Below are 27489 nucleotides of genomic sequence, written 5' to 3' on the forward strand. Positions count from 1 at the left end.
GGGGCAGGGAGGCATTTCCAGGGTGCTTTTACTTAGTGCCATCTTGAGATTTCATATGCACATTCTGACCCATGGATTATATATGAGTCTGTTTAAAATGCTTTTCAACATTATTTATCCTAGACAGGTGCTGGTGGCTCATATCTATAATCCTAGCTACTCAGGAGGCTGAGATCTACGATCACGGTTCAAAGCCAGCCCAAGCAGGAAAGTCCTTGAGACCCTTATCCCAATTAGCAGCCAGAAAACCAGAAGTGGTGCTGTGGTTCAAGTGGTAGAGTGCTAGCCTTGATAACAAAAGCTTAGGGATAGTGCCTAGGCCCTGAGTTCAAGCCCTGTGACTGGCAAAAATTAAATTTATCCTTCTGCAGCTTCCTTGTTTTTTTTTTTGGGTCCGGTCATGGGGCCTGAACTCTGGGCCTGGGCGCTGTCCCTCAGCTCTTCAGCTCAAGGCTAGCACTCTACCACTTGAGCCACAGAGCTACTTCTGGCTTTTTTCTTTTTGCTTATGTGTGCTGAGGAATCGAACCCAGGGCCTCATGCATGCAAGGCAAGCGCTCTATCACTGAGCCACCTTCCCAGCCCCTGCAGCTTCTTTCTTTCCGTCAGTGAAATGGCTTGGAGATCTTTTCCTAGATAGACATGGAATTCTATCTCACTCGTTGTTATTGTTATTATTGTTATCTTTTGCCAGTCTGGGGCTTGAACTCTGGGCCTGGTTGCTGTCCATGAGCTGTTTTGCTCAAGGCTAGATAGCAGTTTACCATTTGAGCCACAGCTCCACTTCTGGCTCTTTCTTTCTTTCTCTTTCTTTCTTTCTTTCTTTCTTTCTTTCTTTCTTTCTTTCTTTCTTTCTTTCTTTCTTTCTTTCTTTCTTTCTTTCTTTCTTTCTCTCTTTCTCTCTTTCTCTCTTTCTCTCTTTCTTTTACCTACTTACTGGAGATAAGAGTCTCACAAATATTTCGGACTTGCTGGGCTGGCTTTGAACTGTGATCCTCAGATCCCTAATTCCAGCTGGGATTACAGGCATGAGCCACCAGCATGCGTCTTTACCTCACTTTTTTTATCTCTGCTGAGAGCCATCCATAGTTTAGGGTTCATCTAGGTGGTGTTCTGAAGCCCCGGTGCCAGCCTCGCTGGGCTCCCCTGCCAGTGCCCTCTGCCTGGTAGAGGCCTGTTCTTAAGGAAAAGGTCATTGCTGGGTACAAGGCTACAATTATCCCTGGAGTGTAGCTGTAGAAGTGGGGCCTGGGCCTTGAACTCGAGTCTGGCCCTCCTCTGTGCTCTTCTCTGGCTGAGTGGAGATGCTTAGATGGCTCTTGGTTCCTCCTGGCTCAGTGAGTGGCTACAATGCCATTCTCTCTCTCTCTCTCTCTCTCTCTCTCTCTCTCGTCAGTCATGGGGCTTGAACTCTGGGCCTGGGCGCTGTCCCTCAGCTCTTCAGCTTAAGGCAAGCACTCTACCACTTGAGCCACAGCGCCACTTCCAGTTTTCTGGTGGTTAATTGGAGATATGAGGCTCATGGATGTTCCTACCCAGCTAGCTTTGAACTGCGATCTTCAGATCTCAGCCTCCTGAGTAGCTAGGATTATAGGCGTGAACCACCAGCTCCCAGCTTGCAATGTCATTCTTAACCCTGCCAGCCACTCCACTCCTGTGGTCCAGATGGATTTCCAGATGTGTCGGTCTTTGGCAGAAGGTGGAGGCTGTTGTTGAACAGTTCACCTGTTTACCTGACAGCAAGAGCTCCTATAGGGTGTTAGGACGCAGCTGGCTGAGGATATGTGCATATTCCTCAAGAAGTGCTAGCATCCAGTCTGCTTCTCCAAAGGCTAGAGTCATGGAAGACCTTTAACTTTTCAGCGATTAGGGAGACCGGGCAGCCATGCTCCCTCGAGGAGGTGGGCTAGGGACTGCAGGGGGTTTAGTGATGAAGAGATGGGTTGTCTCTAAACTCTGAGGGAACCCCCCGAAGCAGGACTGGGAGAAGGAAAGGGGCCACCAAATAGAGAGGGCTCTCACAAAGTTCTTTAGAGAGTTGCTTGTCATGTGTGGCAGGCTGGCGACTCAGAACCGAGACGATTCGGACTGGGCTCAAACCCTGACTCTCAGGCTAGTCTAAGCCCCTCTTACCTTGTCAATAAGATGTGATAAAATAGTTCCGCCCTCTCAGGGCTGGTAGGAGGGTTGCTTGGGCGCCCACTTGGACTGGGCTTAGGACAGATCTGTGAAAGGAAGTTGGGTTGGGCATGATGGTTCATTCCTGTAACCCCAGCTACTTGGAGGCAAAGGCAGGAGCAGGGTAGGTTTGAGACCACCCGGGGCAAAGTTTAGTGAGACCCTATCTCAAAAACAAAGTACAAATGAAAGGGCTTAGGATCAATTCCCAGGACTGAACACTAAAATGGAGGGGTGGGGGCAGACATCCCAAGTGAAGCGCTTAGAATTCAGCCACAGACTAAGACAAGCAGAGGCTCTCCTTCCTCTTGGAGGCTCCCCACTGTCTTCCCCCAAGGAATCACCTGATGCTCTCCCTGCACCGGGTTCAAAGGTGACCCAGGGGTAGAAGAGGAAAGCCTGCAGGCTAACCACAGGGAGGCAGGCTTGAACAGCCAGGCAGAGAATCTAAACGTGCCCAGGGCGCATCTCCCGGTGCAGCTCAGTCTCGTCCTCCTGGCGCCCTTTCTTCCCGGGTAATTGATGATGTCTCTTCTCTCCAGAGGAGGGGTGGGAGGTGGCTTTGGGGACAGTGAGGTGGCTGGGCAGGCGCCTGGCAGACAGCCACAGCCCATTCCAGCCTTCCTGGACAATTTATCCTCTGTCAACCCTGCTCTTTCAGGACATAATATAAGTTTCTCTAGGCGCAGTAGCTCCAAGGTCTACGGGCACGGGCGTGGTTCATGGTGCTGAGACCCAGGCCTGCCGTACAGATAAGCTTTCAGGATAAGCACACAGCCAGCACACAGGAGCTGAGTTCTAGCACAAGCCCTGCATCATCACCCCTCAAAGTTTCTCACCTGTCAGACAGGTGTCCCCAGGACTCATCCACACCATCTCTGCTCTGATCCCTTTGCGTGGCGTGCTGGGTCCCACGCCATCCTTTGAAATTCTTAAGGTCCAAACCCAATGCCACCTCCTCCATGAAGACTTCCCAGGATCATCCATCAGGTGGCTGCAATGTAAGGGACCTCCCTGCCCTGAATCCCAGCAGTAGCTCTGCACAGATCCACTTCTGCTCACCTGGCCGCTTGTTCCTGTCTGTGTGTCCAGTCCGTGAGAGCCTCTCCCTGAGCCCTGGAGAAACTCCTCTACCATTCTTCACGCCAAGTACCATTTTTCAGAATAACTCTCCCCCAAAAGCCTCCCCCCCCCACAAACTACTTAAATGCATAAAATAAAATGCCAGGGATCACGAAGGAAACCAATTACAGTGAAATATGGTAACCAAGATACTTTAAAAAAAATGATCTAGCGATGTGTGTGCTTCTTTATTAGAGCCTTAAATAACAATATCTCGATCTAATAACTACTGTCATTTTGAAGTTTGACAAATGAAAGCATTATTTCAAGATACCCACAACTAGCCAGGCACTGGTGGCTCACCCTTGTAAATCCTAGCTACTTAGGAGGCTGAGATCTGAGGATTGCAGGTTTTTGTTTTTTGTCAGTCTTGGGGCTTGAACTCTGGGCCCTCAGTTCTTCAGCTCAAGGCAAGTGCTCTACCACTTGAGCCACAACGCCACTTCCTGTTTTCTACTGGTTTATTGGAGATAAGAGTCTCACTGACTTTCCTGCCTGCACTGGCTTTGAACTGCGATCCTTAGAGTGGCTACAATTATAGGCGTGAGCCACTGGCACCCAGAAAACTTTTTGTTTTTTGTTTTTTGTCTATTGTGGGGCTTGAACTCTGGGCCTGGGAGCTGTCTCTTAGCTCTTCAGCTCAAGGCAAGCACTCTACCACTTGAGCCCCAGTGCTACTTCCTAAGGATCGCAATTTGAAACCAGCCCAGACAGGAAAAGTTGGTGAGACTCTTACCTCCAATCAATCACAAAAAACGGGAAGTGCTATGGCTCAAGTGGTAGAACACTAGCCTTGAACAAGAAGAAGTTCAGGGACAGTGCTCAGGTGCTGAGTTCAAGCCCCAAGACTGCTAAGAAATAAAAAAGGCAGAGAGAGAGAGAGAGAGAGCGAGAGAGAGAGAGAGAAAGAGAGAGAGAGGGAGGGAGAGAGAGAGAGGGAGAGAGAGAGAGAGAGGGGAGAGGGGCATTGGATCTGGAGGCTGGTGGCCAGCAGTGACTTGAACCCAAATTGAGGGTATTTTGTAAGGTCAGATGAGGGGGCAGTTCTAGCCAAGGGATGAAATGGAAGACCAGGAGACCCTGACCTCAAGTTCTGGGCTGGACTGTGTGGGTCTGAATCATGGCCCTGCTGTTTCTAGCTTCATGGCTTTAGGCATATTGATTCTTTGCCTAAGGTTTCATTTCCTCATCTGAGACACCCATGGCAGCTCTGGGCCTGCAGGGATGTGCACATGAGCTAAGACTTGATATTTAGAACCCAGCCTGATGCAGTGGAAGTTCACAGTGGTGTGTGTGTGTGTGTGTGTGTGTGTGTGTGTGTGTGCGCGCGTATGTGTGTGCGTGTGTGTGTGCGCGCGCGCGCGCGTGCGAGAGGGCTTGTTATCTAGGATAAAACAGACAGGTGGAGCCCAGTGGCTTATGGATCCTGAGCAGGGAATGCAGGGAGAAGAGAGGCCGAATGGGAGCTGTCAGATCAGCACCCAGGCAGGGGCCTCTGGAGCTGTCCTCTATCTGAGGACAAATCAGGTGTTTAGAAACTGACCCCAGTGGTTAGGGCCTGGCTACCCCATCTTAACTCCTCTACCCAGCTAGGCTTCAGAAAGGTCTGCTCTAGTATCCCCCACCCCAGCCAGGCTGAAACAAATGCATTGAAACACATTATTCCCTGCTTAATATCACTTGGTGCTTGTGTACTCTGGGCAGGGGGAGACTGATGGTGGAGAATGAATTTGCCACGGGCTATAGAGCAGGTAGGAGCGTATTTGAGAGGGATTGGGGGGGGGGGTTGGAGGGCGTTAATCTTCTTAATAAATTGTTCTCAGATTGTGTACGATTAAAGCCCCAGAAAATTCATGAGCATGCGGGGAATAGAGACCTCACTGAGAGGCTTTGACATAAGCAACACAATAAACGCACAGCTTCTAAATTGGGTCAGGGAAACCTCCCAGGCCCAGGGAGAGAGGCCATTCCCCTAGCCCTCCCCAGGCCTATAAATTAATCACGCATACAAAGAGGGCCTTGTCTGTTCTTGTCAGTGCCCGGGTTGTGTCTTTGCCGACTGCTTCCTCCCCTCCTCCCCCACCCGCACCTCGGCTATAAACAAGTGGCCCGGAGAGGCATTTCAGCTCCTGTGCTTTCTTGTTCCTGTATTTCCAAAGCAAGGTGGGTGTACATTTCAGCAAGAGAGATGTAGGTTAGATAGGGGGAAGAACTTCCTGGCTGACCACGGGACTGTGTGAAAGCCTGGAATGGGAGGCTCAGGGAACTCTTTATTTATTTATTTTGGGGAGGGGGGTTGGTCATGGGGCTTGAACTCTGGGCCTAGGCACTGTCCCTGAGCTTTTCAGCTCAAGACGAGCGCTTACTACTTAAGCCACAGCGCCACTTCCAGTTTTCTGGTGGTTAATTGGCGATAAGAATCTCATGGACTTTCCTGCCTGGGCTGGCTTTGAACCCTGATCCTCAGATCTCAGCCTCCTGAGTAGCTAGGATGACAGGCGTGAGCCATCAGCGCCCAGCAGGAACTCTTTTAGCTGTTCAAGACTAGGTGGGCACTAACAATCCCCTCTCTGTTCTTGCTGCACTCTTGTTACACCCTGCCTGTGACAGGAATGACCAGAACAGATGTGACCCCAGGATCCGACCTCAGGAACTGGCCTGGAAAGTGCTTCAATTTGCATCATTCTAGAAGATTCTATTCTATGGGTAGAAGTGGACAGTATCCTCCAGGTCCAGACCCTTACCATGGTCCAGTCACATGGCTCAGGCTGCTGCCTCATACCTCATACCACTGGCCTGTCAGAATCGTAGTTAGAGTCCTGGCCCAGGTGCCACCTCCTCTGGGAAGCCTTCCTTGATTTCTCTTGGCCCTGTCAGTGCCACTCCTATGCTTTTTCTGTGTTGGACACTTGTTTCAGCCTCTCTGTGGGAGCCTGTATGCCCTACTTCACTGTCCATCCTCTGGGGACAGGGACCATGTTGGCATTCTCAGGTACACCTATCCAGACCAGGACTCGCGTGGGGTTTCCTGTAAGGGTTCCCCATGTCTCCCAGAGTGGGCCTCGCTTCTGGGGTGACAACTGGAATCCTGGGTTCTTGAAACAGGAGCGGAGCAGGGATGGAAGGAGAAGTCTCCGGGCAGAAGCATCCTGTCTCTGTTCTAATAGTTCACATCTTCACTCTGGACCTGCCAACGCTGTTAGATTCTACCAGTCTATGGAAGGGGGAGAGAGAGATGGTCCTTGTGTATGCATGGGGGGGGCCTTCAGGCATTCCCTAGGTGTGGAGACCCGCCGAATCCTAGCACAGGCCTGGGCAAGCAGAGCCTGGGTGAGCCATTTGCAAGGTCTGCGCCTGGGCCTGCTGTGGGCCTGCGTGGGGCCTGCGGGCAGGAAGCTCCTGGCTCCTGGTCAGCACTGATGAGGAAAGGAAGAAAGCCCTGACCTTCTGAGACCACCCAGAGCCCAAGAGCAGGGTCCAGGCAGGCGTCCGGGGAAGTGAATGATGCTTCTAGCCCCAGGTTCTGTCTGCCCAGCCCCGGCGAGGCTGGGAAGGCACAGCTCCTCTGCTGCTACCTCACCCCAGGCCTGGTTTGTTCTCTGTGGAGCCTTTGAGGTGTCCTTGCTCCTTCCTTCAAGACAGGCCATGTCTGGTGCCAGCAGAGCCATGGGACCTTGTGTGTCTGTGGCTGTGTGTGTGAGCCTGCAGATGCATGTGTGTGCGTGCATGCATGCATGCCTGCATGTGCATGCAAGGGGAAGCAGAGGATGGTGATTGGTTGGAAAGAGTTGAGAGGCAAGCCTGGCTGTGGAGCTGGCGGATGCAGGCAGTCAGCAGGTGGAGAGTCTCAACCTGTGGGTCACAGCGGCCCTTGGGCTGGTCACTGGATGGCGCTAATTCAAGGCCTAAAAATAATCCTTGGCTGGGTACAACACCTTAGAAGTTTCTAAGCTCTCTCAGACTCACTTTTGTCTACAGTGGTCTCTGAAGAAGTGATTTCTGTCATTATTTCACCACCAGAAACTCTTGAGTTCTAGAGTGAATGTGGAGTTGGTACCAGTGGCTCATACCTTTAATCCTAGCTACTTAGGAGGCTGAGATCTGAGGATCTTAGTTAAAAGCCAGCCTGGGCAGGAAAATCTATGTGGCTCTTAACTCCAATTAGCCAGCAAAAAAATGCCAGAAGTGGAGGTGTGGCTCAAGTGGTAGAGTGCCAGCCTTGAGTGGAAAAGCTCAGGGATGGTGCCCAGGCCCTGAGTTTAAGCCCCAGAACTGGTATGCGTGTGCATGCACATGTGCGCGCGTGCACACACAGACACAAACAGAGTAAATCAGTAAATGTGGGAAACCTTGGAGGTTAGCTAGTGGTAGAACCTAGACTGGAGCCCTAGACTGGCCATCTTGGGACCACCTCCTGTGGACCTACTGTGTTCCAGCCCTGGGCATATAGAAATGAATATGGGGGCATTGGCTTTGCCTATAGGGAGGAAGAGGGCTGCTAAGAGCAGTCAGGACCAGGAGAGGCAGAAATACTGGTTGCAATCTCAGAGGAGAGGATGGGGATGGCAGCGGGGACTTGCTGTGGGGGGGACTTTGGAGCCATGCCTTGGGAAGAGAAGGATGTAGAGTGCCAGGTGTCCTATGGGCAAGGACAAGTTAGTGGGAAGCTGTTATAGGCCCAGCCAGGTTGCAAAGCCAGGCCTGCCCAGCCATGGTCATCCCTGCAGCCCTCTCAAAGACAGTCCCTGGTCCTGATCTTTGAGGGGTGCTGACTGGAGCTGCACCTATGTCCTGACTGCACCCCGAGCCTTGTTCCTCACTCTTCTCTTTCTCCAGACCAGATGTCCCTCTTCACCCACTCTTATCCTTCCGGTAGCTTAAGATGGCAAAGTGACTGAGAAGAAAACAAGGGAAGGAGGAGAGGTGGTTGCCATGGAAACGAGAAAGTGGAAGCAGAAACTTTCAGGAGCAGGATGGGGGAGGAGAGTGGACTTGGAAGACAAGGGGAGACCTGGCTCAGGACACCTCAAGTATCTCTAGGCTCTGGGGATGGGGGGAGGGGGAGAGGGGGAGGGTGGGTGGGAATGGTAGTAGGGGAGGTGGCATCTGACTTCTCCATAGTCATTTGTGATTTGAGGAGGGGCCTCATCTTCTGCCCGGTGTCCCTGCATGGCTCCGACCCTGGGGTCTCTTGTTCCACCTCTACTGGGAGCAGCCAGGACTTCTCTGCAGGTCTTTGCACGTTGCTGTCTTGATTACACAGCTGTAACCTGCAAAAATGATGCATCCCTGGACTGGAGAGTTTACAAGGCAGCTTCTCACAGCCTCATTCAAATCACATGATAGTCCTGGGGAGAAGGGATCACAGTTGGTTCAGGCTTAGTGAGATTGGGAGACTTGCCCTATCTCCCAGGGGTGGGGTCGGTCCAGCCCTTACTCTCTGACCTCTCCCCTTCAAGGCCTTGTTCCCCAGTATGACTTCCCCTAAGGGACGGCCATTTCCTTCCTATACAAACTCTAGCAAGCTGCTTCTCCCAGACTTGATTTTCCCATCTGCAAAACGGGCGCAAACAGTACCTTTAGCCTCTAAGGTTGTCGTAAAGATACACTGAGACAAGCCAAATCCAGCACTGGGCATAAGGCCTGGCTCAGGATGACTGTAGCTGAAATTAGCAAGCACCCCTGGGGTACACAGGGCTGGGTGGAACCCCAATGGGAAGAAGAACTAGTAGAGTCTCCACCCCTGATCTGAAATTGGCCACAAGGGTACCTGGGCACTCAGCCTGTGTCCTCTGCTGCAGGAGCAGCCTGAGGCTCCGGCCTGGCTCAAGGTTTGGGCTGAAAGGAGCTCCTCACTTCCCCATCGGCTTGTGGCCTGCTTGGCATCCGAGCCAAACCTGAGATTTCTCCTGGGCAAAGGCCTCGTGAGCCAAATGCTTTATTAAATGGCAGAAAGGAAGCATGCTGCCTGAGAAAGATAATGAGGAAAATGTATTTATTGGGCTTATAACTCATTGAGAAGCAGTAGACCCTGTGAGAAGGGCATGAGGGGGTCCCCAGCAATGACTAGCTGGGAGGAAGGGGAGAGCCTCTGGCTGCCCCCTCCCTTCCCCCCTTATGCTGATACTGCAGGACTTGTGTGCTGCCTGGTACTGAAAGGCTGAGAATCTCAACGTTCATCAGCCTACAAACTGCACACTCCTGTGTACTCAACCCAGACACCCACCCTCCTCTGATTGGCCAATGCCATGTGACTGGGGCGGGGCTACAGGGATGAGCCCCCAGGGAGGACAGGGACTGACCTGCCTGGGAGAGGAGAGTGCCTGGAGAGACAGACTGCAGAGCATTGCACTTGAATGCGCTCTCCAGAGAAATAGCAGCGCAGGGAACCTGGAGAAAAAAAGATGCGGGAGGAGGGAGGTGGGAAGGTTCAGCTGTTTTAGAAAGGAAGAAGGGAGTCTGAAGGAGAGGTGAGCCAGAAAAGCCGGCAAGCCCCCAGATTGTGGAGAGGGTTGGGACATTTTCCCATGTCCACTCTGGTCGACATGAATGGAGAATGGAGTAGACAGGGGGAGAGAACATGAAGTACACAGCATTGGGAGTCCCCAAAGCTAAGAGATGGGGGATACCTGTAAAGAGACCTGGAAGTCCAGGGTGTCTGCCCCAGGTCTTATACTGGGAGAGAGGCCTGTGGAGAGACATGGGGAGGGGGAGGGCTGGAAAGGGGTGGGTAGGGAGTGGAGAGGGGTGAGGTAGGACTGGGTAACCCCCACTGACCACTAGAAACAGAAGCCAGGGCCCTCAGCCTTGCGTATACAGGATGCCTTCCTACCAGTGGTTCTGTGTTCTGCGCCTCCATTTGGGGCAGCACAGGTACCAGCGGGAGCCAGTGGGATCTGAGTCTCTGCCACCCAGCAATCCCTTGGGCCTATCATAAACAGGGAGAGTCCTGGTGTCTAGTCTGAGGTCGTTATAAGGACACACTGAATTAATACTGCCTGGCACAGTCTGAGCATCATATTGGGTTAAAAATATTGGGATTGTGGATGACCTTGAATGACTGACTGGGTGACCTTCTGGGCTTTGCTTTCTCAAGGCTTTGGTTTCTGTGTCTGAACCCTGCAAGTGAAGATTGGCTAACCTCCCTTGTGCCAGCAGTATTCCGCTCCTGAGGGTGGCTGAGCCGGCAGTGCGCTTCAGATCCTACTGTGTCCCTCTCAGTCCTGTAAGGGGACACCATTCCTATCAGAGCTGTAAGGGGATATTTTAATCGGCTGGCAAAGTCAGAGGGCACAGAGATCAGAACAAAAGCTGCCCAAGGACTGTGGCCTGGCCTGGGCTGACCCACTGGGTCCCAGACTCTAGACCACATGTAGGGAAACTGAGGGCTTCTCTGTGGCTTAGGAACTGGGCAAACTGCATCGTGGGCCTCAGTTTGCCTTTTTGTGCTGTAGGATTATTTTCCACCCTGCCTGTCTGAGGCACACAGGATTTAGGACAGCGCTTCAGAGAGCAACAGGTAGGCCAGGAAGGCTGGTGTGGCACATAGATGGCTTGTGTCAGAATCAATTGTGGGTCCATATCTTGCTGTATAAAAATGCAGATTCTTGGGCTCTGGCAAGCATGATGTGTGTGTGTGTGTGTGCATGCATACGTAGAAAGGCACAAAGGCTTAAACTCAGGGCCTGGGTGCTGTCCTTAAGCTCCTTTTTTGCTCAAGGCTAGCATTCTGTCACTTGAGCTACAGCACTACTTCCAGCTTTTTCTGTGATTAATTGTTGATTGAGTCTCACAGACTTTCCTGCGTGGGGGGGGCCTCAAACCATCCTCAGATCGCAGCCTCCTGAGTAGCTAGGATTGTAGGCATGAGCCACCAGTGCCAGGCTTGCTTTTGGCTCTTTGATGATTGGAGATAAGCACCTCAGAGGCTTTCTTGTCTAAGCTGGCTTTGAACTGTGATCTTCGGATCTCAGCCCCCTGAGTAACTAGGATTACAATTGTGAGCCCCTGGCAGCTGGCTGAGCATCTAATTTTAACCGACTCGTGAAGTGTCTGGAGTCTGAGGACAGAGGTTCTGGGCTGTCATCTTTGGATCAGTGGAGCAGGGGCCCACATTGGGTGGGTTGAGTGGGTGTTTATCCAAGTCACTTACCAGACTGGGACATTGTACCATGCCACCCACGGGGCTTTCTTGGGAGACCTGTGAGTTCTGGGTTGGGGCTCTGGCCTGATGGGTGATGGCTGGGGCAAGGACTCAGTGCCTGGCAGGGGTGCACACCTGCTGAGAGTTCCAGGCTGGGTATGGAACAAACCCACCATTGGGAAGTGGCAGTATGGGTCTGAGTGGGAAGACAGGCTTGCTTTTGCATGGAAGCCTATGGAAGAGGGCAAGTCTAGAAAGTTCTCAAAGTATCTTCCAGCTTCCTGGGATGGGAAGCAAGAGAAAGTTGTGGAGTCCAGGAGGCTGGACCCCAGGCTGCCTCTCCTGGGTTTGTAGGGGCTCCTCAGCCTTGCCTGTCAGAACCTTTGCCTATGTCTTCTGAACTATGGGCAAGTTCCAAGCGCCCTGAGACCCCGGTTCAAGGTCTTGGGGCAGACCCCTAGATGGCTCAAGGCCTACTGCAATTCCTAGGTATGAAACCAAACTCCACTTTCAGACTTTTCCAAGGGGCAGGGGCTAGTTGGTGGTGTAGTGAGGTCCCTAGCATCAAAGGTATGCCAGGGGAGGGCTTCCTGGTATGTCTTTATCAGTGGTTTGGCCCTCCTCTGCTCCCCTTCAGATAGTGAGTAAGTCTGTAGCCATGGGACTGCAGATTTCCAGGATGACCTTGTACTTGTTTTCCTTGGCCCCAAATGTTCAGGCTACTTCCTGTTTGAGCAGGCACAGCAACTCTTGGGGCCCAGCCCTTCTTCCTCCCTCTGGTTGAATTTCCAGACAAAATGTCTTGAGTGTGTGTGTGTGTGTGTGTGTGTGTGTGTGTGTGTGTGTGTGTGTGTGTGTGTGTGTGTGTGTGTGTTGGGGGGTGGGCAGGGCTGTGTTCTTCTCTTTTCCCAGAGGAGGAGGAGGCAGAAGCTACATTTAACATCCTTAGTGCATTAGGTGGGATGACCCGGGATATCCATCAATTGTGGCCCTAACACCTTCTGTGGCTTCTGCTTACATTTTGGACTTAGCCCAGAAGTTCTGAATGTCAGAGTTTAGGACTCTGGAAGAGTTACTCACACCAACTTCATTTTTCTTTCTTTCTTTCTTTTTTTCCTTTGTCAGTTGTGGGGCCTGAACTCTGGGCCTGGGTGCTGTCCCTCAGCTCTTCAGCTCAAGGCTAGCGCTCTACCACTTGAGCCACAGTGCCACTTCCAGCTTTTTTTCTGCTTATGTGGTGCTGAGGAATCGAACCTAGGGCCTCATGCATGCAAGGCAAGCACCCTATCATTGAGCCACCTTCCCAGGGAGGAGGAGGAAGTCAGGGCTACAAAGGGGAGGTGATTTTGTTTCAGGGCAAGCAGCAATGTAGAACACATTCATTCATTCACTCATTTATTCACGGAGTGCCAACTGTGGACTAGTTCCTGCATAGAGTCAGGCATGCACCCTTTGGCATCCTGACCAGCCCAGGCTGGCACTCAAACCCTTGACCCACCACCCACATGAGGGGGTTGTTGTTTGGGCGTACTGGGGTTTGAACTCAGGTACTCAGGCTTGCTTGGCAGGTGCTCTGCTGTTAAGCCATGCCCACCTACCTCCCACTCATCTGTGGACCTGGGAAGGAAACCCAGGTCCACAGATGTAAAGATGTAAAGTCACCTGCTCTTGGCTCTACAGAAATTTCTAACCCCCTCAATTTCTACCCCATAAGTTTTTGTTGTGATTTGGTAATTTGCCTCGTTAGCCTTTTAAAATATAAACATTTTCCTTTCAACATTTCTCCTTCACTGAAAAGATTGTATATTAGCATGAATGAATTGTACAAAAGGATCTCATTGTGCTATTTACAACTTCCATTTAATGTACTTTGATCAAATTCAACCTCTCTTTATTACTCTTTATTAATTCTCTCTCCTTCTCCTCTTCCTTCTCCTTCTCCTTTGTAAGTTTTTGGTGGATTTCATTATACTATTTAGTCACTGTGCCTGGCAAAAAGCATGGAATTTCTCCCATCACACATAGCAGACATTTATAGAGACATTATTATCTTTGCTGTGGAGATTGGGCTGCCAAAGTCCTAAAAGCTCCCCATCTTCCTTAACACTGGAGGAAGAGAATCAGGGAATATCAGAATATACAGATAAGATCATTTCAGGAAGCATGATAAGTTAAAGAATGAAAACAAAGCCAAGTGATGGGAGGGGGAGGAGGAATCAGACAGAGGTAGCTGAGAGGTGGTCAGAAAAGGCCTATGAGTACATGACATTTGAGTGACAGGAACCTGTTGACCAGCTGCACCTGTAAGGTTAGTGTGAAGGAGGTGCAAAGGCCCTGGGGTGGTCAGAGATTGAAAAGGTATTTAGCTGAGTCTAGAGCTATTTTAGCTCCTGCCACCCCCCCCCCCCCCAACCAAAACCAAAACAAAGAAACAATAAAAAAAATCCTGCTAGCTAGGTCATTTAAGAAACTTTATTTCTTGGACCTACCTCCCGAGATCTGGGATTCAGGGTGTAGTGAGTGGGACCCTGGAATCTCCTTCTGAAACTCTGTACCGTTCATGTGCACCCAACTCAACGCCCCACCTGCAGGTGGGTCTCATAGAACTTGTCTTTTCAAAGTTGCCGAGTGAAGGTCGGAGAGGAATTGTGGCCTAGTCAAAGTTACCCAGCTACACAGTGATAGAGCTAAGCTGCAAACCCAGATCTGACACCTCAGTCCCAGGAGGGGCTGCCTGGGCCTCGCTTTCATTTAGGTGTGTCTCCCCATTTCTTCTCCCATCCCTCATATACCCCTTGCAGCCTGTCGCCCCTCCAAGTCCCCCCCATCCCTTGGTCTGGTCTCAGCACTATCCATTGTCCCAAACATGCATCATGGCACCCACCCCTGTCTAAGAATATCCTCCTCTGGTCTCTTCTTCTACTGATTGGGATCACACAACTAAGTACTGGCTTCTCCCTACAAATCCCTCCTCCTTTCAGCTCCCTACCTTAATGGAGCTTCCTAGGGCCTGACTACCAGGCCTGTTCAGCCATGTTCCCTATGGGCCGCGCAGGGATGGAGCAAAGCCCCTCCCCCATGGAACCCGGGCCAAAGCCAGTCACGACCTGGCGCTCAGATAACCAGGCGAGCCTCCCACGGAAGGGAAGGGGTCTCTCTGACCTCATACTGGGACCATATGCCACTCCCTCTGGCTGCCCAGTGGGTGTGGCACCATCTGTGCCCATCCCTGGACAGAGAGGAAGAAGCTGAGACCTTGAGCTTCAACTCCAGGCCAGGCTGTGGGGAGAAGGGAGGGGTTGGCATCCTGGCTGGGGGCCCTGGCCCACCTGGAGCTTGGCAGTGTTTCTGGGTCAGGACAGGGGGAGGAAGTACAGGCTGAAAGTAGCTCCAGGCCTGGCCATCTGGGCTGACAGGCAGACTGCTAGGGGAGGGGAGTAGGGAGCAAGGAGGTAGGGACAGGGCCTGGAGAATGGATCCTAGTCTCCCCTGGGCCACAGGATTGGAGCCTTGAGCTTTACGAAAGGGGGTGGGAGGGGAGAGTGGGGCAGTGTGGAGTGAGCACTGTGGTGTGCATCTTCAGGTATGTGAGAGGGCAGGTGCAAGCCATGGAAAGGAGAGGCAGCCTGGGTAGTTCTAGGGTCCTCAGGTGGAGCCCCAGCCTAGCCTTCAACCCCATGCGTGACCTTGAGTAGTGGGCCATGGCCTCTGTTGGCCTTAGCTTCGTCATCTTCAGGGGATGGGGCCATTCAGTGCCTGGCCAAAGGGCCCTGGAGCTCCTTGAAGACCAGAATTGCTACAGGATCCCTGACTGCTGCTTGCTGCAAGACATTGGCCTATCTGCTCACCTCCTTTCAAGGGTCCTTCTCCCTTGGATGCTCCTGGGTTGTGTGAAAGTCTGCACGTACCTTCGAGGGAGTTGTATCCTCCTCTGGGCTCCTAGAGGATAGGAGGGGACATGTGGATGATGGTTTGGGGGCGTACAGGAAAGTTCCAGATGCAGATGGGCAGTCAGGGAGGGGAGGGGGGCCAGGCAGTGCTGTCTCACTTCCATTTGGCATGTGGAAGTCTGTGGAAGCATTATGCACACCTTTGGTCCTCAGCGCTACCTAGACCTGAGCTCCTCCCAGCCCTGGAGTTCCCACCATACAGCTGGCCCCTCCCTCTCTCCCCCCAGACCCACCTGAGCTCCCACCTACCTCACTTCCTGCCCCCAGATCATCCTGCTACCCGGATAGGGACAAGTGTCAAGTGCTCCCTCTGGGGGGCGGGGCGGGGGGGGGGGGATATGGCTCCTTTAGTAAACTTTGTAATAATCTTTCTCCTGTGCCTGTTTGCCTCCGGATGGTCCCCTGGGATGGATGTGAAGGATTCTCTTCAGTCTGAGGCCCAGAGATATCACAAAATGTCTCCATGGCATCCCAGCCACTGATTCACCTTCTACCCTTGCGAGACCCCTGGCTCCTCTCCAGGCTCCACCCCAGCCCAGTGCCATTCATTGATTTGTTTAAAAAAACAACAAACCCTAAACAAACGGCATCCACATTCCCCGAGGCTCTGTCTGTGTGTGTTCCAGCCCAGGCTTGACTGGTCCCCCAGCTCTTGGCTGTGTTGAAAGGGTCAGAGCCAGGCACGTCCAAGGTTACCCTGGCCCTGCCTGAGATGTCATGCAATTTGTCAGAGGCTTTGGCAGGATGGAGATAGAGGCAGCGGTTGCCTAGCTGACCTCTGGGCCTTGGGTGTGACCTGAGAAGGCTTGTCTGGGTTTCCCTCTATGCTTTGTGGGGTAAGCCAGGCTCCAGCCTCCAGCCTTCCCCCACTGTGAAGATTCAGCTCCTGGTCCAGCTTCATTCCCGGATGACCCGCGGTGGATTCAGGAAGTTGCCATTGCCTGCCAGACAGGCTGCTTCCTAGGGCAGAGGCCGTGACCTCAACCATGAGTGTGCTTCCCAGCCCCCATCAACCCAGGGCTCTGCAGACTTGAGGTGTAGGCTCAGCCTGGGAGGCGGATGTGTACAGGGCTGTGGGCCTGGAACTTCCCCTGGACACTGTGGCCCACCCTGGTCCAGACAGGAAGCCTGACAGGTCTTAATCCTCCCCTCCAGACATCCATTGTGTAGGCCCTTCATGGTCTCTGTTTGCTTTGCCAGGAGTCCCTCCACCCCCATAGTCGTCTTCTGTCCCTTTACAAAGCTGGCTCTTAGGGGAAGTTCTAGATTCTTTTGTTCCCTCCCCCCCCACCAAAAAAAAAAATCTGGACATTAAGTCTTACTCAACTTTAAGACTTTTGTGTTTTCCAGTGCCCTGGGTTCAAATGCTGACTCCTAGTCCAAGCCCTGTGACCTTAGAAACCTGTCCTATCTCCATTGAAGATCTCCATCCCTCCCTCCCTCTCCCCCATTCTCTGTTCTTTTGAGGGTCATCATGAAGTTAGATGAGATAATGTACATGGAATGCTGGGGGCAGGGCTGGCATATGGTGTGGGTGAAATGCAGTTCTGTTCCTGTTATTGGCATCAGGTCCACTCCCCCCCCCCCGCATGGTCCTTTGACGTCAAGTTGTGCCCCTGCTCTGTTGGGAAGTCCTGGTTTCTGGGTTCCCTCCACTCTTGCTTGAGCACTTCTCTTCCCTCTCATGGAGGCCAGGCCCTTCTGCCTTGCACTCAGCGGAAGAAGAAGGTGATCTGTCTTAACACCTGCAAAAACTGTGCTATATGGACATTGCAGGCTTTTCAAAGGCAATTTTGGCTCTGTGTGCTGGGGCTCAAACTTAGGGCCTAGGCACTGTCCTTTCACTCTCGCTGCTCAAGACTAGAGCTCTACCACGTGAGCCATAGCTCATAGACTTTGGAGATAAAGAGTCTCACAGGACAGGTGCCGGTGGCTCACGCCGGTCATCCTGTCATCCTAGCTACCCAGGAGGCTGAGATCTGAGGATCGCGGTTCAAAGCCAGCCCGGGCAAGAAAGTCCGGGAAACTCTTATCTCCAATAAACCACCAGAAAACTGGAAGTGGCGCTGTAGCTCAAGTGGTAGAATGCTAGCCTTGAGCTGAAGAGCTGAGGATCAGCACTCAGGCCCAGAGTTCAGGCCCCACGACAGACCAAAAAAAAAAAGAGTCTCACCGAATTTCCTGTGTAGGCTAGCTTTGAACTGGGATCCTCAGATCTCAGCATCCAGAGTAGCTAGGATAATAGGTTTGAGCCACAGGGCGTGGCTGTGGGCTTCTCCTTCTCCTCCTCCTCCTCCTCTGCTTTCTCTCCCTCCCTCCCTCCCTCCCTTCCTCCCTCCCTCCTCCCTTCCTTCCTTCCTTCCTTCCTTTTCTCTGCTTCTTCTCCCTCTTCCTCCTTTTCCTCCTCCTCTTCCTCTTCCTCCTCTTCCTCCTTTTCTCTTCCACAGAAACCTACCACAGTAGGTTTCTGGACTGCCCAGGACTGAGGCCCCTCCTGACCTGGCTGTGAACATTACCCCAGCTCTAATGCCACCCACCACCTCCGTCCCATTGGTGTAGAATTCTACTTTCTGTTGTTTTCTGTCCATAGGGAAATTCTTTGGGTCCATGAGTCCTTGGTATTTCCAAGAGCTTGGTGGTTGCCATTCTACCAGCAGGGCAAAGCCAAAATGAAAAAGAGCCTCAGAAGGTCAGATTCAGGGGGAGCCAGTGGGGGAGGGAGGCTTAACAAGGGGGTGTGTGGGGGGGTACTGCTTGGTGGTAGAGTTTGGTCCTCTGGGAGGCTTTTGAAGGAGGGGGTGAAGGTGATGGTGGGTTGGGCAAGCCCCCTTCTCTGCTTGGTACTTCCTAAAGTTACACCTTTCCAGGCCCCTTCCTAACCCAATAGAATCAAGCATAGGGAGGAAACCCCAGAAATATGTCAACTGGAGGAGCTGGGTAGCTTCTGGGGGCTGCGTGTTGGCATCTGTGCAAAGTTGTTCGTGGGAGGTGGTGATTTGGCCTTCACAGGAGCCCTCTGGAAAAGAGACAGGGTAGGAGGCTAACACCAGACTTCTAGCCCCTTACGCCTGAAGGAAGGTTCCTGGATCAGATCAGCAGGGCCTGGGAAAGCCTCTCTTGTAGGAAGGAGTCCATCATGGAGGGCTTCCTGGCGTGTGAGGCATCCTCAGTGGATTATTTTTGGGGTCAGCCCCAGAAAGCAGTGGTAACAGTGGGGGTGCTGGAGGCATTTTCAGGGCCCCTCCCACCTCAGCCTAGGCTCTGGAGGATGAAGGCCTCTTCAGCTCAGAGGAGGGGGAGGCCTCAAGGGTCCCTCTTCACAGGGAGGAGGTGGGGGTGGCGCCAGTTCCAAGGCAGGATTGATTCCAGATGCTCTGCTGTGGCTCTGGGAACAGCCTTTGTCTGCTGCCTGCCTGCTGTCTGCCCAGGGGTCTGGGGAAGGTGGGGGCTGGCTCCCTGCTTTCTCTTCTCTCTTAGGGAATGTCTGGCCTCCTTTGTTCTCAGCACCCCAACCTCCAAATCTACCTGGTATCCCACCAGGCTTGCAGAAATGCTGTGTTTGGGGGAGAGGTGGTGGTAGTGGGGTCTTTAGTGCTACTGCCATCCTAAGGCCAGGAATGAAGACTGATCACCCTTTAGTACGGCAGGTAGATCAGGCACCCAGACTCTCCCCTTGGAGGTTGGGATACTAAGGCACGGAGGAGGACTTGAAAAGTTGAAGCAGAGACCAGGCCAGATCTTTGGAGTCCGGCTGTTTACAGATGAGGTCCTGAGTTCTCAGCTCTTTCTCCACATAAACTTAAAGCTGTTGGGGGACCAGGCCAGAACATTATCCCCACCTCTTCCCCCAAGTTAGCTAGCTGGGAGCTTGCCTTCCTTCCTTGGCTGAGCTGGGAGTACCTTCTTTGGGAAGAAAACTGGATCACATGAAGTCTAATAGCCTCCTTGGAGTTGGATTTTTTGTTCTCACTCTGTGAGGTACTCTCTTAATTGGCAGGCCTGGCCGAATAAGTTGTAGCTGGGTGGCTCTGAGCTCCACATTGGCGGGTGTTGCTCTGGTGGGTTCTAGTGGCTTGGCTGGAAGAACAAGCCAGCTCTGAGTGGGTTCACCGCTGGTTTGTGCAAGCTCTTTCCCCCAGGGTCTCCCAATAGGCCCCGGGGTCACTTCTGCAGTAGGAAAGGAGGACTTAATCCACAGGAGGTTTGTGATATCCTGGTGGGGATAGTGGTTTTCCATCTTCCTGTGGGATTGGCCATGTTCTGGAAAGAGGGGCAAGGGCAGTGGATGGCTTTGGACTCCACAGCTGGGTTTGGGGGAGCAATACCCTCCAGAGCCATCCTGCCTCCCTCCCTCCCCCCCCCCCCCCCCCCCCCAGCTTGGTCCCGGGTTGGTGCCTGGCTTCCAGCTGTGATCCTGGCTCCTCCTGACCAAGAGGCCCTCCCTCCTGACTGAGAGCTCAGGAGGGGGCTTCCCCTGTGAAGAGTAAAACATGGCCTGGATTCCTGCCCAGACTCTCCACCCCCGCCCCCCTGCCAGGCCCCACCTTCCCAATTGCTCTGAAAGAAGACACAGAGACTGCCTCAGTTACTACCTCCATTATCCCAAGTTGCTTGTGGATAGCCCCAGACTCAACCACTATCTTGCGGTGGAGGCAAGTCAGATCTCCTTCAGGGCCTCAGTTTCCCCTTCTGTACTTGAGGTCAGATAAGGGATTGTCTTAACAATTTCAATTGTGGGTGGTGTATGGTGAGGGCCAGGACAAGGGAGAAAAGGGAAGGCAGGTCGTCCCTCAGCTGAGAACAGTGAGAAATCGGAGGAGCAGGGGAGATGCAGGGGGGATGGATGGGTTGGCTGGGCTTAGATTATGGAAGCTTCAGTCACCAAAGAATGGTTGGGTTTGCTTCCCTTGTGCCCTGGGGGAGCCATGAAGTAGGGTTCCTGAAGTAGGGGAGTAAGTAACTTGGAGAAACATTTTCTGTGAATGCATCAGAGGCAAGTTCCTTTCCCTCCAGCCTGTTTCTTGCCTCCATTTGCAGTCCCAGTTTCTAGGGTTAGGCATTGTTTTTGTCTCCCAGAGTAGCTGCACCATTCCCACATCTGCAGTGGTTTTTTCGGAGGGAGTAGGTCCCCATCCAAAGGGGGCAAAATGGTTGGGTTGGATACGCAGGTGTGAACTATATTCCTGGGTTGTTTTTTTTTCCCCCTTGAAAGAAGTACCATAATCTTCACTATAAAAATACAACTTGTCCAGTTCATTTCCAACATAGTGAGTATCAAGTGAGTTTAAAAACAATTTGCCTCGTGAAAGTTAAAATGTGTTTGTGACTTTAAGTATCACTATTCCACAATACTGTGAAATATGTGAAATTTATGTAATTACCTAATCTCAATTAAAAAAAAGTGAGAGAAGGGATGGGTTTGGAGGGATGGGTGACAATGTTATCAGACACTTTGTATGCATATACAGTTTTGTAGAATGGGAACTTCTTTGTACAAGACTTAAAAGATAATAAAAAATTCAAAAGAATCCCCCCAAACCCCAATAAATAAAAGCTAATAAAATGGTGAGACAAAGGACAAAGGTTGAACCAATGCAGCAGTGAAACTCACAAGACCATATGTTGGAAATGAACTTTACAACTTGGGGAGGTTGAGGATTGGGGTAGAGGGAAAGTGGGAAAAAAATAAGGGAGGGTAACAATGTTTGACAATATACTCACTACTCTAGCTATGTAACTGTAACCCTTCTGTACATCACTTTGAAAATAAAACTAAATTAAAATGTACTCATCACCTTAGGTAACAGTAAACCCTGTCACAACCCCTCTCACCATCTTTTCAATAAAGATTTAAAAAAAAATCCAATTTGTATCAGATGGGACAATCTGTAAAAGGGCAACTTTAGGCAAGTATCCTGGCGCGAGAGAATGCTTGCCTGGCCAGCCGGGTGTTTGCGTTGTCAGCTTGAGAAAGGTAGAAAGGTCCAGGGTAGCAGCCTCTTTCCTGACCCTGTTTGGAAGTAACTGTTTCCTGGCTTGGTGTCCACCTGGCTTCAGGGCGTGCGCCCAGGGCGCACCATCCACCACCTGCAGGCGAGATGAGGGTCCCTGGCCGCCTCCAGCCAGGCACCGGGAGCCATGGGCCGCGACCCTCTTGGGGTCCCGCCGGGGAAAGGAGGTGGGGGGGTCCGGGCCGCCTCTCCTCGCCGACTCCAGGCCGGGATTTCTCCCGCACTGACTTTCCGGGGGCCGGTGCCAGCCCGGCCCTCCCGGTCCAGGGCCCCAGCCGAGGAGCCGGCTGCTCGGCTCGGGGGCGGGGACGGAGCGGGGAGGCGGAGTTTGAGCGACTTTGTGGGGCAGTGTGCATCTCAGCGGCGGCTGCCCCGGAGCGCGGGGACGGAATCGGGGTGCCCCCCGCCGGGTCGTCCGGAGCGGCCGATGGGGCCCGAGTGAGCGCCCAGGCCCGGCCCCGGTGCCCGGCGGGCGGCAGCATGTCCGCGGGCGGCAGCGCCAGGAAGAGCATCGGGAGGTCCTCCTACTACTATCGACTGCTGAGGCGACCTCGGCTACAGCGACAGAGGAGCCGCTCCCGCAGCCGGACCCGGCCTGCCAGGGGTAGGCACCACCTCCTGACCTCCGGCACCCTGGGCCCACCCTGGGTACCAGGGGTCCAGGAGCCTCCATCTGTTGGACACCCCACCCCAATTGCCCCAGATGCTCCCCCAGACCCCTTTCCTCCTGCCAGGCAAGAGGGAATCCGGGTTCTCTGATTTCGATCCTCGTGCCTCAGTTTACCCAGTGTCCTGGTTATAAAATAGTCTAAGTGGAACCTGGGTTTGTCTTAACCTTGTCTTTCTCTGTCCTGGCTACTACTGTTTGGCTACCTCCCCAACACATTTTCCCCTTTCAGGGACATCAGCTCCTCTCCCCTGCCCCCCCAACCTCTTGGGTAGAGGGGATAGATGGGTGGACTTGCAAGAGGCGAGCAGGGTTTGCAGCCCAGGATAGATATCCAGGCCCACAGCTCTAGTGGTTTTGGGGAAAGAGTTTCTGCCCCTCCAGAGCAGGAGACTGGGCTCATTGAAGGGAGTAACAGAACCCTCCAGTAAAAGAACCCTCATCTGGAAACTCCTTGATGCCTGGGATTGCCTTGGGGGTGGGGGTGGGGGGTGAGGATGAGGGCCAGGACTTCCTTCCCTGGCTGGTGGAAGGCAGGCACCCCAGGAAGCCTGCCTTAGGTTGGGCCAGGGCCCTGGGGAAGCTTGTGTCACCCACTGAGGATACCTGGTAGGGTGGGAGGAAAGAGGGTGCTGTAGGGCTCCGTGGGGAACCAGGGGTCCCCACCCCCCTTTTACAGGATCAGGTTATCTTGGAAGCTCAAAGGCTGGCTCTGTGCCAAGACTGACCACAGAGAGATTTGAGCAAACGCCATGAATGGAATCCAAGCAGGTCCCAAGGGGTCAAATTCTCACCCTTCAGGGTGCTGGTGTGTATTACCCCTAAATGTCACTGCTCTTGTCAGCAAGGGCCAACAAGGGAGGCAGGCCATTTTGGCTAGCATTCCCCCAGAATGAGGAAGACTTTTTCCCACAATCCAGAGGCTGAGCCTCAATGTCCAGGGCTTCCTCAGGAAGTTGAGAGTTCCTGGTGTGCAGAAATGTAGGCACAGGAGTTCAAGTAGACTCAGGACATGTGTGTGCACAGGGGTGTGTGTGTGTGTGTGTGTGTGTGTGTGTGTGTGTGTAGCTGAGTCCCAGAGGGTCTGTGATTTCTCTATTCCTCTGCCTTTCCTGAAATGGCCTCTCTAGCATTTTCCACGTTTGGCCTACCAGATCAGAGATTGGAGTACAAGTCTTGTGACTTTGAACAAATCATCCCCCCCTCCCCTTTGAACCTCTTGTTTTCTTAGTTGTCAATAGTAATTGCTGAAAATGAAGGGTTCATTGAAGAGACAGATCGCTGGGTGAGAAATGGGAGGGAGTTGGACAAATGCCCAATCATGTTCTAGCCCTCGGGGGGCCTCTCTTGATCATCTCCACCCGCCCCCCCCCCCCCCATACCCTATATGACCTTCTTCTCTTTCTGCCTCTTGCAAATCCAGTCCCAAGTGTAGAGGCCCAGGGAGGACAGGAACTCGCCCTCCTGCTCAGCTGACTGGCCGGGCACCATCAATGTGTCAGGCGGACACTGAGTTTGAACTTGCAACTCCCACCTTGTGAGGCTGTGAGGAGTCCTGCTTTGTGTCTCAGTCTTGAAAGAACTCACTGGGGGAGGGCAGGGAAGGGGAGATGGTGTGGGGTGTTGTGTTGTGTGTGTGTGTGTGGGGGGGGAGACTAGCTCAGTAGAAGAATTTCTATCTAGGACCAGGTGCTGGTGGCCAGAGCCTATAACCCTAGCTACACATAGGAAGCTGAGATCTGAGGACTGAAGCTCCAAGCCAACTGGAGCAGGAAATTCCACGAGTTCATCTGAGGAGGGGAGGGCAGGGAACAGCCATTGAGGCCTGACGATGGGGGTAGCCCCCTCATGGATGAAGTCAGGTGGGCTCAGAGCCTTAGGGCTGAGGAGGTGGAGATTCCCTCCCTTGGTGGGAGGTGGCTGGCTTAGTTATAGATATCCACTATCCCTGAAGCTTGACTCCGCCCCTTCCCTGCCCCCTCCAGCTGGGGAAAGCCACTTTCTGGTCTTCAGCCATTTCCTCCTAGCAGTTGGGTGTCATTTTCCCCATGATCAGAGGGGCTGGTTCCCCTGGTGGAGGCAGCAGACCCTCGAGGATTTCTGGCCACTGCCACACTAGCAAGGAAGGCAAAAATGAGCTGGTACCATGGCTTTGTGTGTATTCAGAGATGAGAAAGTGCGGATGAGGGTTAGCTGAGTCCTTGGTTTGTGTGTTATCAGTACCAGGGCTTGAACTCGGAGCCTGAGCCCTGACCCTTAGTTTTTTCACTCAGGGTTGGCAGTTTACCACCCGAGCCACAGCTCTACGTTTGGCATTTTGGTAGTGAAGTGGAGATAAGCATCTCAGCCCAGCCTGGCGCTTTGAACCACAATCTGAGATCTCAGCCTCCTGAGTAGCTAGGATTACAGGCGTGAGCCACTGGTGCCAGGCTTGGTTGGGTTGGCACATTGTCTCTTATCTGGGAGTAATGGTTGCCAAGGGCTGGAGTCACTCCCCTCCCTGGGCCTCATAGAAGCTCCTGAGGTTACCTCTCTCTTTTCCACTGTTCCTGCTGAGCTATGATTGCCCCCTCTGTCTTCTGACCTTCCTGATTCTTCCATACTGTAGGCACTCACTCTTTTTATCAGGTGTAGTAAGGGTAAAAATGATACCTGTTTATTTTGGCTTCTGTTTGTTGAGTGGCTGCTTGGCTCTGAACCGTGGCTTTTAACTCTGAACTTGCCTTATCTCATTTAATGCTCAGGCCAGTGCTGTGAGGCGGGTTCTGTGATTCATCTCATGTTACAGGTGTGAAAACTGTAGCCCCCAATGGGAGAGTCTCACCCCCAAGTTCGCACAGCTCAGAAATGGTAGCGCCTGGACTTTCTTGGTTTTGTTTTGTTGTGTCTTGTGTTTCTTTCTGGTAGTACTAGGACCTCATACTTCCTGCTTTTTTTGTCTTTTTTGCTTATGTGGTGCTGAGGAATCGAACCCAGGGCCTCTGGCATGCAAGGCAAGTGCTCTACCACTGAGCCACCTTCCCAGCCCATGGACCTCATACTTCCTAAGTAGTGCTCTTACTACTGAGCCATACCACTCGTCCTGATGTTTACTAGTTAATTTTCAGATAAGTTCTTACTTCCTGCCCAGGGGTGATGGGATCCTCCTATATTAGGCTTCATGGTAGCTAGGATAACAGGTGCATGCCTTTGAATCCAGCTCTTCTAGTCTTGAGGAAATTTATTTTTCTGCCCGGGCTATCCTTGACCAATCAGTCTCCCAGATTATAGGTGTGAATCACTGATGCTAAACTCGGCCTTTTTCTTTCCTTTTTTTTTTTTTTCTTTTCTGCTATTGGTGATTGAACTCAAGGCCTCATGCTCTCCCTTAGCTTTTTTTTTAACTCAAGGCTGGTGCTCTGCTATTTGAACCACACCTCCATTTCTGTTTTCTTGGGGGGGGGAAGGTTAATTGGAGATAAGAGTCTCATGGACTTTTCTGCCTGGGCTGGCTTTGAACCATGATCCTCAGATCTCAGCCTCCAAGTAACTAGGATTACAGGTATGGGCCACTAGAGCCCAGCTGGCCTTGTTTTTAATAAGGCTTCCTTCAATCTGATTTGTACAGTGACCCCATGAAGAGTTCGTGGACATCCTCACTGACAGTACTGGCTAAAATGGGGAAGGAAGCAGAGTAATATCCTGGCATCTGTAGGAAATGGTTCTTTCTGGTTGGCTCCTCTGCCTGCCTGGATTAGCTCAGATGAGACCCCCTGTCCCAAGTATGGCCCCATTTCCCATCTCTTCCTCCTGGACCTTGCTGTCTTGTATTCTGCCAACCATACTCTTCTCCTGGGCAGGTCACAGGACTCAAGGCTTTAGCCTCTGTTTTTCCTCCAGGTCCCTTGGTGTAAAGGGTTCTGATGCTCCACTCTCCAGCCCACAGTCTCCAGCCTGCACTCTCTGGGTTCTTGAGGCCAGAGGTGCTAATGAATCGGCTGCATGCCAGTCCCTCAGCCTCCTTTGCTTTCCTAACTGGTCCTGGTCACCTTTACTAATAAGATAATTGCTTCATTCATGTGGGCCTATGTTGAGGTCCTCACCTGACTATTTCAGCTCTAATTCCAATTATCCCTGAAGATAAAGACCATTGTCATCTTCATCATCATCATCAGCAGCAGCATGTACCTTGGTAGCTGGGGAAACTGAGCTGAACAGTGAGCTGAACAGTGCAAAGTTAGAGTTGAGGCCACAGTGCTTGGAAGTTGCCTTCCTTTGATTGTGAAACTCAGAGCACTGGATGCCTCCACCCTTGACCTCAGAGGGTCAGGTTTAGACTTCTGATACCTGGTGGCTCAGAGCTGGAAGGAGATCTTGGTTTGTTCAGCCACTGCTGGGAGGAGGGAGCGTCTCCTACTTGGGGACTCTTATAGCTCCAAGGCTAGGAGGCAACTGTTTCCATTGACAGCTGGGGAAACTGAGGCCACGGAGCCTAAGGTTACCGAAAGAAGCTAATGAGAGATACAGTCTAGAACCCAGAATCTTATCTATCCCATTTCCAAGTTTGCTTTTCAGAACATTAGCTCTGAAACCAGGCATTTGTGGATCATGCCTGTAATCCTAGCTACTCATGAGACTGAGATCTGAGGATGGTGGTTCAAAGCTAGCTCAGGTAGCAAAGTTTATGAGGCTCTTATATCTAAGAGAAAAGCCAAAAGTGGAGCTGTGGCTCAAGTGGTAGAACAGCAATCTTGAGCAAAAAAGCAAAGGAACAAGCTGGGCACCGGTGGCTCACGCCTGTAATCCTAGCTACTCAGGAGGCTGAGATCTGAGGATCGTGGTTTAAAGCCAGCCTAGGCAGGAAAGTCCGTGAGGCTCTTATCTCCAATAAAAACCACTAGAAGAACTGGAAATGGCGCTATGGCTCATTAGGTAGAGCACTCGCCTTGAGCTGAGGAGCGCAGGGACAGCGCCCAAGCCCAGAGTTCAAGCCCCATGACTGACCAAAAAAAGCGAAGGAACAACACAGAGGCCCTGAGTTCAAGCCCTAGTTCCTCTCTCTATCTCTCTGTCTCTGTCTCTCTCTCACACACACACACAAATGCTCACATCCTGAACTGTATACATATTTTGCTTTAGACATGACATGAAGCCTTTTGACTATTTTTAAAAGAAAAGTAACTGTGATATTTCCCCCAGCACCTTCCTCTCGGGGCCACTTGGTTAAATGTCAGGAAAGGGAGAGTATTTCCTGGTCAGGAACATTCAGAGCTGTAGTTTTGTTTTCCGTGAGGTAGGTATTTGTGTGTGTGTGGGGGGAGGGGAACTGCCTTCCCCCCCCTTCCTGTGAAGCAGTGTGGAGTGTGAGGGGGTGCTTTGAGAATGAGCAGCCGATGCCCCTGTGTCGGTGCCTGCTCTACGAGTAGCGGGTGGTTATTT

General features: G+C 52.2%; 1 protein-coding gene across 7 annotated transcripts in view; it reads left to right on the forward strand.

Moving 5' to 3' along the window:
- Nucleotides 1-27489, forward strand: part of LOC122107048 (DAB2 interacting protein) — a 178261-nt gene that overhangs the window by 41956 nt on the left and 108816 nt on the right. For 2 of the 7 annotated variants that reach the window (XM_042678622.1, XM_042678624.1), the window contains exon 1: nt 21792-22008. The exons of 3 other annotated variants lie outside the window; for them this stretch is intronic. In XM_042678622.1, coding sequence (XP_042534556.1) covers nt 21885-22008 — 124 coding nt within the window. In that variant the 5' untranslated portion in view covers nt 21792-21884. Of the gene's footprint in view, nt 1-21703; nt 22009-27489 lie in introns of those variants that run through there. 2 more of the 7 variants (XM_042678620.1, XM_042678621.1) reach the window with 2 other exon arrangements.

The sequence above is a fragment of the Dipodomys spectabilis genome, unplaced genomic scaffold (genome assembly GCF_019054845.1).
Source record: "Dipodomys spectabilis isolate Male_0828 unplaced genomic scaffold, ASM1905484v1 ptg000046l, whole genome shotgun sequence".
NCBI classification, from domain to species: domain Eukaryota; kingdom Metazoa; phylum Chordata; class Mammalia; order Rodentia; family Heteromyidae; genus Dipodomys; species Dipodomys spectabilis.